Source organism: Procambarus clarkii, chromosome 51 (assembly GCF_040958095.1).
Source record: "Procambarus clarkii isolate CNS0578487 chromosome 51, FALCON_Pclarkii_2.0, whole genome shotgun sequence".
Lineage (NCBI taxonomy): Eukaryota > Metazoa > Arthropoda > Malacostraca > Decapoda > Cambaridae > Procambarus > Procambarus clarkii.
Genome location: NC_091200.1, coordinates 2428105 through 2440519, shown reverse-complemented (window position 1 = coordinate 2440519; position 12415 = coordinate 2428105). Strand labels below are relative to the sequence as shown.

The following is a 12415-nucleotide window of genomic DNA, read 5'->3' as shown; positions in this document are numbered from 1 at the left end:
AGAGAGAGGCACCAGGTGTAGCAGCAACAGAGAGAGGCACCAGGTGTAGCAGCAACAGAGAGCAGCACCAGGTGTAGCAGCAACAGAGAGCAGCACCAGGTGTAGCAGCAACAGAGAGCAGCACCAGGTGTAGCAGCAACAGAGAGAGGCACCAGGTGTAGCAGCAACAGAGAGAGGCACCAGGTGTAGCAGCAACAGAGAGAAGCACCAGGTGTAGAAGCAACAGAGAGAGGCACCAGGTGTAGCAGCAACAGAGAGCAGCACCAGGTGTAGCAGCAACAGAGAGAAGTACCAGGTGTAGCAGCAACAGAGAGCAGCACCAGGTGTAGCAGCAACAGAGAGAAGCACCAGGTGTAGCAGCAACAGAGAGAGGCACCAGGTGTAGCAGCAACAGAGAGAGGCACCAGGTGTAGCAGCAACAGAAGAAGCGAGAGTGTGTGTGTGTGTGTGTTTGTGTGTGTGTGTGTGTGTGTGTGTGTGTGTGTGTGTGTGCAGGTTAGAGGAAAAAAATGACTGCTGCCTTAAATTAAATGAAGAAGAAAAATTTAAACAAATAAACAATACTACTCATTAAACACAGAATTTATTAAACTTTTCATGAACCTAATTACTGTCAAGGAATATTTACTTTATCACTTTCCATTCTACTCAAACCACTGTTTGTATGTATTTAAAATGTAAACAAAAACTTCCATGATATCAATATTAGAAAGACTTTAACCTTCGCAACTTGACATTTAGATTCAATTCTCCATGAGAGAAATCAAAGAGCTTCTCTAATACTCACATAAAGAGGATCAGGGCATTTGAAAACAATTCATCATCAATAATTGCTTTTACTTCAGTGTTGACTGTTGAAGTAGCGTGTCTGTTGCAACACTGTGCCTCCTGGAGTGGGTTGTGGGAGTGACTGCTGGAGATGTGTGATGCAGTGGCATGAGGAGAAAGGAAAAGATGACAGTTTGTTTCCACTCAATTCTCTCTCTCTCTCTCTCTCTCTCTCTCTCTCTCTCTCTCTCTCTCTCTCTCTCTCTCTCTCTCTCTCTCTCTCTCTCTCTCTCTCTCTCTCTAGTGTGTGTGTGTGTGTGTGAGTAGAAATGAACGTTTTTGTTTTGGGAAAGGCGAGTGGAGGGGGAGGGTAAGGGGAAGGATAAGGGGGGAGGATAAGGGGGGGAGGATAAGGGGGGAGGATAAGGGCAAGGATGAGGGGAAGGATAAGGGGGAGGTGGAGCAAATGGCATGTCTCCTGTCACAGTGTGTTTGACTGAGCGTCTTGAGGGCCGCTGCTTGTGTGTGTGTGTGTGTGTGTGTGTGTGTGTGTGTGTGTGTGTGTGTGTGTGTGTGTGTGTGTGTGCTTTTACTCGTCTTCAATGGCGTTCCTGAGTTTGTTGGACCTTTTTATCGCTAAAGTTTTCCTTCTTTATTCTGTTATAGTATGTTTACTATTTGTGCTTGCAGGAGTGAATTCTTAGCTCCTGGACCCCGCCTTTCTACCATCAGTTGTCTTAAGTACTGACTCTCGACCTGTTTTCCTCTTTCATATAATCTAAATATAATTCTCTGACACACACACACACACATTCCCAGGAAGCAGCCCGTAGCATGTTTAACTCGCAGAAACCTAGTTACTGATAGGTGAACAGAGGCATCAGGTGGAGAAAATTGCCGATTTGTTTCTGCCTTGGCTGGGCATCAAACTTGGCCCCTTTGAACTACTACTGTCAAGCGTTGTCCAGTCGTCCGCGAGGACCTGTGTGTGTACTCACCTTGTGTACTTTATTACTTGTGTGTACTCACCTAGTTGTACTCACCTAGTTGTGGGTGCGGGGGCTGTACTCTGGCTCTTTGGTCCCGCCTCTCAACTGTCAATCAAGTGATGGACAGATTCCTGAGCCCTTTGGGCTCTATCATATCTACACTTGAAACTTTGTATGGAGTCAGCCTCCACCACATCACTTCCTGGTGCTTCCTAGTGTGTGTGTATGTGTATGTGTGTGTGGTGTGCGCGCGTGTGTGTGCGAGTGTGCGTGCGTGGATGAAAGGCTGCACTGTACATCTTGTACAAAGGATGGCTTCAGGGCTGGCGGGCTTGGGGCGAGGAGGATTAGCCTGGTCTTGTCAGTGTCGGCTTGTCGCTGTAGCTGGTCCTGTACTGTGCCGTCTTGAGGTCGGTGGTCTCGGAGGAGGCGTCGCTGTAGTTGGATGTGCAGGCGATGAGTCACAATAACGTGGCTGAAGTATGTTGACCAGACCACACACTAAAAGTTGAAGAGACGACGACGTTTCAGTCCGTCCTGGACCATTCTCCAGACAATCGACTTGAGAATGGTCCAGGACGGACTGAAACGTCGTCGTCCCTTCAACTTTTAGTGTGTGGTCTGGTCAACGTAGTTGGATGCGTTGTATGGGTAGGGCCATACTGTGAGAGGCGACGCGTGACCTGTGCGCACGATATCTTCTTGAGGTTATCTTGAGATGATTTCGTGGCTTTAGTGTCCCCGCGGCCCGGTCCTCGACCAGACCTCCACCCCCAGGAAGCAGCCCGTGACAGCTGACTAACACCCAGGTACCTATTTTACTGCTAGGTAACAGGGGCATAGGGTGAAAGAAACTCTGCCCATTGTTTCTCGCCGGCGCACGGGATCGAACCATGGACCACAGGATCCCAAGTCCAGTGTGCTGTCCGCTTGGCCGACCGACTCCCTTGGTCTAATCCACTACTCCAGATCGGCGGTAGTTTGGGGTCAGATTCACGAAGCAGTTACGCAAGCACTTACGAACCTGTCCATCTTTTCTCAAGCTTTGCCGGCTTTGTTTACAATTATTAAACAGTTAATGAGCTCCGAAGCACCAGGAGGTTGTTTATAACAATAACAACAATTGAATGGGAAGTTTTCATGCTTGTAAACTGTTTAATAAATGTAACCAAAGGAGTCAAAGATTGAGGAAAGATGTATACGTTCGTAAGTGCTTGCGTAATGGCTTCGTGAATCCGGGTCCTGGTGTCTGGGGGATCGTTGGCTTCCTCGTGGAACAATATTTGGCTGTTTAGATGTCCGAAGAGGTGTTCTAGGTCATGTTTCTCCTTCAGAATGGTACGGCGTTTGTTGTGTTGATAACATTTTTGCGATCGATGGTCATTTGTTATCTGGTGCTTGTGTTGGGGATTTGTAAACATCACGTCCAGGTAGAGGACAGAGCAGAGGCTTTTGACGTCTGCGTCTCCTTCGTCGTCGTCATATACGTCCCTCACTGAAACGCATTAAGCTGAAATCTACAATAAATGGCAATGGGTTAGAGTCATGCTGTGAAGAGGACTAGAGCATAAGAACATAAGAACAAAGGTAAATGCAGAAGGCCTATTGGCCCATACGAGGCAGCTCCCCTAATCTCTCTAGAGATTAGGGGAACTTACTAAGGGGAGTTCCCCCCTAACTTATTAGGGGAACTAGACTAAGAGGAACTTACCACAGAAGGCAGCAAGGCAGCAGGTGAGGGTGAGGAAGGTGGGCAGGAGGACACTACTCCAGACCATCTTCATCATCAGCGTCTTCTGATAACACTGGCTCTCTTGTCAAGGGTGAATATCGCTGGTCTTCCAGATGTGATAGATTGTCCCTCTCTCTCTCTCTCTCTCTCTCTCTCTCTCTCTCTCTCTCTCTCTCTCTCTCTCTCTCTCTCTCTCTCTCTCTCTCTCTCTCTCTCTCACACCCCTCATCAACGATCGTCACTATACTTGTTTTTTCATGGTGACAGCCGCGTACACCGGCAGAGGAGTCACTCTATGCAGATTGCTTTATCCACTGTTCAAACACGAGGTTCTTCACACAGATGAGTCTCTCCGGATTCATGTTCTTTTGTTAGGCGATAACCAGTCTAGTCAATATTCCGTGACCTTCAGTCACTAACATTTTCTTACATAACCAACACAATATCACGTATCTGAATGTGAATTTCAAATTGAAAAGAAAAAAAGCATTAACCAAATGAGAATATCTTAGTAGAGGTGAACACTAATGAGATATCTCAGTAGAGGTCAATACTAACGAGGATATCTCAGTAGAGGTCAATACTAACGAGAATATCTCAGTAGAGGTCAATACTAACGAGAATATCTCAGTAGAGGTCAATACTAACGAGAATATCTCAGTAGAGGTCAATACTAACGAGAATATCTCAGTAGAGGTCAATACTAACGAGAATATCTCAGTAGAGGTCAATACTAACGAGAATATCTCAGTAGAGGTCAATACTAACGAGAATATCTCAGTAGAGGTCAATACTAACGAGAATATCTCAGTAGAGGTCAATACTAACGAGGATATCTCAGTAGAGGTGAGCACCACATGTCAAATGAGGCTGGGTATTAAATTTGGCAATGTACCCCGAGTTTTAAATCTTTCACGTTCATCTCTCGTCCAGAGTTGGTGATGTGATGCCTAACTTATATACGTCAGTTGATACATAGCTCGTGTTTCACTGTCAACATTCAGAGTGCCAAATAAATCGCCAGTGAAGTCAGCACATCAGCATTAAACAACGCTGATGTGCAACTGTTAGATAAATACTAATGGGTTGTTGTTAGGTGGTTCCTGCTAGCTTATGCCTGCCTCTCTCTCTCTCTCTCTCTCTCTCTCTCTCTCTCTCTCTCTCTCTCTCTCTCTCTCTCTCTCTCTCTCTCTCTCTCTCTCTCTCTCTCTCACTCTTTGTCAGTACCCAATTACGTTGATAAAAACCCGAATAAGGAAAACTCTAAGGGAATCCGCTTTTCACAGAGCTGTGAGAATGACCAGAGAAAAGTGTCCCATTCCAAAGTCCTTCCTCCCCCCCCCCCTCCCCTCACAGACGGTAAGAGTGGTAAGCTGAATCCCTTCTGTGGTTTACACTCACACACACAAACACACAGGGCAAGAAATTAAAAGGGTGGCCAGACTTCATTTTCTTGGACTGCCAGAAAGCCTTTGATACAGTGCCCCATAAAAGGATGTTAAAAAAAGTTGGAGCAACAGGCAGGAGTATAAGGGAAGGTGCTCCAGTGGATCCAGAAGGGAGTATTTAAGCAACAGGAAGCAGCGAGTAACTGTGAGGGGGGGGGGGAGACATCAGAGTGGAGAGATGTCACCAGCGGAGTCCCACAGGGCTCAGTACTTGGACCCATCCTGTTTCTAATATATGTAAACGATCTTCCGGAGGATACAGACTCATTCCTCTCAATGTTTGCTGATGATGCAAAAATTATGAGAAGAATCAAGACAAATGAAGATATGAAGATAAACAGAGACTACAGGATGACCTGGAAAAGCTGGAGGAATAGTCTAGAAAATGGCTGCTAAAATTCAACTCAGGAAAGTGTAAAGTAATGAAATCAGACGAAGGGAGCAGAAGGTTGAACACAAGGTACCATCTGGGAGGTTATATCCTGCAAGAGTCAAATAGAGAGAAAGATCTGGGGGTTGATATCACACTGAACTTGTCCCAAGAGGCCCACATCAAAAGGAAAGTTGGAGATATGATCACTACGTACAAAATAGTAATGGGAATCGACACAATTTATAACGAATAATTCTTGAAACCTGGAACTTCAAGAACACTGAGGTCATTGATTTAAGCTAACTAAACAAAGCTGCCGAAAGAATATTTGAAAGTTTACTTTCGCAAATAGAAAGGTAGACGGTAAACGCTTGGAGTCTACGCCTAAGACGTAGGAGGAGACAATCCTCGAGGAGTCTACGCTAAGCTTATTCAAATTTGCACAATTCTTGTCATGAAGACAATTCTTTGCACATAAAAATAAAATCGTTCGGGGTGTTTATCATCCAAAATGAACGTGAGTTTTCAGTTTAAACCCATTTAAATAAACCCATTTCAGGAAAATGGGTTTATTATATAAACCGAGCATGAATGTGGGTTTATTGTGTTAACTGTGAGATAGTTTCATGCATTAGTCAAAGAGGGATATGGCTTTATCTGTTTTTTATCCGAATTAGAAGGTAGATATATTTTATTAATCGAACCATGAGTATTTTATATAATTGTATTAACCGACCTTGAAAGCGGATTTGCTGTGTTCAACTGAAATATATTTTCACCTTCAGCATATTTCATTATCATCAGATTACTGAGCTAGTGATGTGATTAATGAATAAATCGAGCGAGTTAAATTAAATTTAATCACCCAACATTCACATATTGAGGCACTTACACACACACACATATATATATATATATATATATATATATATATATATATATATATATATATATATATATATATATATATATATATATATATATATTAGTATATTTTGGTAGCAGTCTTTCCTGTAGACATATATTATTAAATATGACCGAAAAAGTAAGATTAATAATTCTAACACGAATTTTCTCAATCTTTCGTACATTTCTTTTCACTGTTGAGGTAAATCAAAAATCAATTCTCCAAAATTCATTTTTATTTCTAGTCTGACGCGACACGAGCGCGTTTCGTAAAACTTATTACATTTTCAAAGACTTTAGTTCACAAATACACAACTGAATAGAACTTACGCATCTCCGATTTTATATCTACATTTGAGTGAGGTGGAAGGGGTGATGTGGCATTAACACAAGACAGAACAAGAGGTGGCATTAATAGGGTATTAATTTCATCAACACAAGACAGAACAAGAGGTGGCATTAATAGGGTATTAATTTCATCAACACAAGACAGAACACGAAACAATGGGTATTGAATAGAAGTGTTTGTAGAAAGCCTATTGGTCCATATTTCTTGATGCTTCTATATTGGAGCGGAGTCTTGAGGTGGGTAGAATATAGTTGTGCAATAATTGGCTGTTGATTGCTGGTGTTGACTTCTTGATGTGTAGTGCCTCGCAAACGTCAAGCCGCCTGCTATCGCTGTATCTATCGATGATTTCTGTGTTGTTTACTAGGATTTCTCTGGCGATGGTTTGGTTGTGGGAAGAGATTATATGTTCCTTAATGGAGCCCTGTTGCTTATGCATCGTTAAACGCCTAGAAAGAGATGTTGTTGTCTTGCCTATATACTGGGTTTTTTGGAGCTTACAGTCCCCAAGAGGGCATTTGAAGGCATAGACGACGTTAGTCTCTTTTAAAGCGTTCTGTTTTGTGTCTGGAGAGTTTCTCATGAGTAGGCTGGCCGTTTTTCTGGTTTTATAGTAAATCGTCAGTTGTATCCTCTGATTTTTGTCTGTAGGGATAACGTTTCTATTAACAATATCTTTCAGGACCCTTTCCTCCGTTTTATGAGCTGTGGAAAAGAAGTATCTGTAAAATAGTCTAATAGGGGGTATAGGTGTTGTGTTAGTTGTCTCTTCAGAGGTTGCATGGCTTTTCACTTTCCTTCTTATGATGTCTTCGACGAAACCATTGGAGAAGCCGTTATTGACTAGGACCTGCCTTACCCTACAGAGTTCTTCGTCGACTTGCTTCCATTCTGAGCTGTGGCTGAGAGCACGGTCGACATATGCGTTAACAACACTCCTCTTGTATCTGTCTGGGCAGTCGCTGTTGGCATTTAGGCACATTCCTATGTTCGTTTCCTTAGTGTAGACTGCAGTGTGGAAACCTCCGCCCTTTTCCATGACTGATACATCTAGAAAGGGCAGCTTTCTAGATGCAGTGTAGATATAAAATCGGAGATGCGTAAGTTCTATTCAGTTGTGTATTTGTGAACTAAAGTCTTTGAAAATGTAATAAGTTTTACGAAACGCGCTCGTGTCGCGTCAGACTAGAAATAAAAATGAATTTTGGAGAATTGATTTTTGATTTACCTCCAACAGTGAAAAGAAATGTACGAAAGATTGAGAAAATTCGTGTTAGAATTATTAATCTTTCTTTTTCGGTCATATTTAATAATATATATATATATATATATATATATATATATATATATATATATATATATATATATATATATATATATATTTATTTATATATATATAATTACCTCATTATTTTGTATATTATCTGTAACATTTAATAATAGTTATATTATTAACTATCAATTAACAGATAGTTACTATGATTAATAATAATTAATATTATTATTAGCTAATACATTTTTTTACCCCCAATTGACTGATTATTTTGTAATCGTAAGTACTTTATTAAAATCAATAGAATAATATTGGAATTATTACTGTCAAAGAATGATTGACACGACAGACAGCCCTCATATCCGTGAGAGCTCAGCATGATCAGAGAGTTACGTGTATGCGTGATCAACGATCCTGTGCCTGCTGGCTGATGGCACGAATGATGTGTCTAAGATGTGGTACAGGAGAAGCAGGATTCAACGCTGTCACTCTCAATTTCGTCTCCTAACGATTTTCTGATTCTCCACGACGTCTGGAAGACCTCGGCCAGCGAGCTGGGAAAAATCAACCAACGGCTTCCTGTTAGTAGGAGCAAGATGTTTGGAGAACCAGTGACGGATTACCGTTACTTGGCAAGTACTGGGAACCAGCCAACGCCTTGCCGTTATTGTGGACGCTTTGGTGCAACCAGTCAACCAAATTGTTTTCTATTAACAGGCTTAGCTTGCGAAAACCAGCTAACGGTATTATTTTTTTTTCTTTTTTTTTGAGATATATACAAGAGATGTTACATTCTTGTACAGCCACTAGTACGCGTAGCGTTTCGGGCAGGTCCCTGGAATACGATCCCCTGCCGCGAAGAATCGTTTTTTCATCCAAATACACATTTTACTGTTGCGTTAAACAGAGGCTACAGTTAAGGAATTGCGCCCAGTAAATCCTCCCCGGCCAGGATACGAACCCATGACATAGCGCTCGCGGAACGCCAGGCGAGTGTCTTACCACTACACCACGGAGACTGTTTTGACTTGACAACGTCTGGAAAAAAACCAACCAACGGGTTTCTATTGTTTTGCCAAGATCTTCTAAAAGCTACTAATAAAATACGCTATCAGAAAACGTGTTGGTGTGGCTGGCGTGGGCTCAGAGCGCCGGGAGATTCGTGGGCTCAGAGCGCCGGGAGGTCGTTTATAACTGTTAGACTATTGAGCTCGTTTGAGCCCGTCCGATTTATCGGTCTGGTTCGTTTAGATCAGACGGGATCCGACCTCAGACATGTGCCTACTCTCTCACTGTTGTTAGCTAGATATGTTGCACCTGGAGTCTTCAATCGCATTGTAACAAGCATTGGTCGAGATTGTTGAGAGAGTGATTTCCCATATGTAACCATCTCGTACTATTACTTCTACTACTACCAGATTGATTGATTGATGAAGATTAAGCCACCCAAAAGGTGGCACACGGGTATGAATAGCCGGTGAGTGGTGGCCCTTTTGAGCCATTACCAGTATCAAGAGCTGATACTGGAGATCTGTGGAGATGCGACTGCACCCTACGTGACGGGAGATGTCTCCCATCTACTACTACTACCAGTGTTGCTGCAACTTTTATAAGTGCCAGCAACTTAATAAGTGTTGTCAAGACACCTTCAAGCGTGGTAGGTAATTCAAGAACTTCAGTGTGGCTCGGCAAGAATTGTTCTGCCCAGCAACACTAGCTTCATCTACCAGAGATATTCTGATGTGGGTTGAGGTGAACCGCAAAATTCTCGCTTAGTGTTCGCTGATATTTCTGAGTTTTGTCCTCGGGCTATTGATCTGTGCCCCCGAGGACGGTCTTAAAGTGAAGGACTGACCATTGCATGTTGCATGACGGGGCATCCTGCAGGGTTGTGTGTGTCCGCATCTTTAAAGTGGTATAGCACTCTTTAAAGTGCTGGCATATGTACAAGTTATTAGGGGCGAGAACCGCCTGGCAAACTCAAGGATTCTCTCCAAAAGACAGATTATAGTCTTGGGGAGTTACTTGCCACGGGCAGTTATGGCTGAAAAACCTATTAAACGCCGTGTTGTGTAAGACAAGGTGATTATCAGTAGGAAGCACTAAGCCAAAATGTCTCTAGTACTTGGTGAAGTTCAGGTGACGGGATTGGAGCTGGAGTATGAGGAACTAGTGAAGGAACGGTGTCTAACCACTTGCACCAGTGGGGATCGAACGCCGACCCTCCAAGATTCGAGGTCATTTTTAAATACAGGTACCTATTTACTGCTAGGTAACAGGGACATCAGGGTGAAAGTAACTCTGTCCATTTTGTTTCTGCCATTGCAGGGGATCGAACCCCGGTCCCCAAGATTATGAGTCCCGAGCGCTGTTCAGTAAGTCACAGGCCCCACTGTGTGTGTGTGTATGTTTCGGGAAAGATGGGGGTGGAGTGTGGGTGTAGGGGATGGGGTTTGTGTGCGTGTATGTCTTCGTGTGTGTATGTGTGTGTATGTGTGTGTGTGTGTGTGTGTGAGCGTGCATGTGTTCGTGTATGTGTGTGTGTGTGTGTGTGTGTGTGTGTGAGCGTGCATGTGTTCGTGTATGTGTGTGTGTGTGTGTGTGTGTGTGTGTGTGAGCGTGCATGTGTTCGTGTATGTGTGTGTGTGTGTGTGTGTGTGTGTGTGTGTGTGTGTGTGTGTGTGTGTGTGTGTGTGTGTGTGTATGTGTGTGTGTGTGTAGCTTCCTAAGTGTGGTTAACATGATAAAACTTGGTGTCCATTCTCCACAATAACGTTTGCAACATCACGTTCTGGCGCGGCCGGTGGCTATGGCGCTAACTTTAAGATAAAGAATATTGCCAACTTGTTCTTAGGGAAACAACAAATATGAGAAGCTTCTGTTTTGACATGTCTGCTTGATGGGTACAACCCCCCCCCCCCCTCACGTACCTGATGGGCACGACTCCCTCACGTACCTGATAGGTACAACCCCGTCACGTATCTGATGGGTACAACCCCTCACGTACCTGATGGATACAACCCCCCTCACGTACCTGATGGGTACAACCCCCTCACGTACCTGATGGGTACAACCCCCTCACGTACCTGATGGGCACGACTCCCTCACGTACCTGATATGTACAACCCCGTCACGTATCTGATGGGTACAACTCCCTCACGTACCTGATGGGTACAACTCCCTCACGTATCTGATGGGTACAACCCCCTCACGTACCTGATGGGTACAACCCCCTCACGTACCTGATGGGTACAACCCCCCTCACGTACCTGCTGTTCACAACCCCCTCACGTATCTGATGGGTACAACCCCACTCACGTACCTGCTGATCACAACCCCCTCACGTACCTGATGGGCACAACCCCCCTCACGTACCTGATGGGTACAACCCCACTCACGTACCTGCTGTTCACAACCCCCTCACGTACCTGATGGGCACAACCCCCCTCACGTACCTGATGGACACAACCCCCCTCACGTACCTGATGGGCACAACCCCCCTCACGTACCTGATGGGTACAACCCCACTCACGTACCTGCTGTTCACAACCCCCTCACGTACCTGATGGGCACAACCCCCCTCACGTACCTGATGGACACAACCCCCCTCACGTACCTGATGGACACAACCCCACTCACGTACCTGCTGTTCACAACCCCCTCACGTACCTGCTGTTCACAACCCCCTCACGTACCTGATGGACACAACCCCCCTCACGTACCTGACGGACACAACCCCCATCAGAGCGGCACCGAATACTTCATAAATTATCCACATACCATCAGCTTTCTATGACTGCCAATACAGAATAAAGTATTTATCAATGCCTCGACAACAACAACAAGAAAAACTAATTTAATTGATAAATATAGTTTCTCGATTTTTATCTCTACGAAAACGGTCTTTGGCGTCTCTAAAGTTGTTACAGTTGCAAAGGCTGCAAAGTCGTTACAGTTCCAAAGGCTGCCCGTGGCAGGAGACACCGCCGGCACGTCCTCTCCACAGCACTGCTCACAGCAGACTGAGGGCTGCCCCTACCCTCGACCCAGACAACCTCGTAGCAAACATACAACTTAACTACAAAGTTCTTTGTTGATTTTTTTTTTTTTTTTACTTTGACGCAACGTTGTGTTTGACGTTAAACATCACTGTGTTTAGGTTGTGTGTGTGTGTGACAGAAGACAGTGTCCTAAACATTGTAAACATTGTTGTGTTTGGGTTGTATAATAGGACACTGCCCTAAACATTGTTGTGTTTGGGTTGTATAATAGGACACTGCCCTAAACATTGTTGTGTTTGGGTTGTATAACAGGACACTGCCCTAAACATTGTTGTGTTTGGGTTGTATAATAGGACACTGCCCTAAACATTGTTGTGTTTGGGTTGTATAACAGGACACTGCCCAAAACATTGTTGTGTTTGGGTTGTATAACAGGACACTGCCCTAAACATTGTTGTGTTTGGGTTGTATAACAGGACACTGCCCTAAAAATTGTTGTGTTTGGGTCGTATAACAGGACACTGCCTAGAACATCGCCTATACGACATTTTTCGACATTTTTGGTTGCTGGTTGAC

The 12415-nt window shown here is 44.0% G+C and overlaps 1 protein-coding gene across 1 annotated transcript in view; it reads right to left on the bottom strand.

The window, feature by feature from the left end:
• The window catches only part of LOC123774568 (zwei Ig domain protein zig-8), a 47028-nt gene extending 35166 nt beyond the window's left edge, over positions 1 to 11862 (bottom strand). The window contains exons 1-2 of the mRNA XM_045768932.2: positions 11792 to 11862; positions 3469 to 3942 (exon numbers count right to left, since the gene is read on the bottom strand). Of these exons, the coding sequence (XP_045624888.2) occupies positions 3469 to 3544 (76 nt within the window). The 5' untranslated portion in view covers positions 3545 to 3942; positions 11792 to 11862. The remainder of the gene's footprint in view (positions 1 to 3468; positions 3943 to 11791) is intronic.
• Between the last annotated feature and the right edge of the window lie 553 nt (positions 11863 to 12415).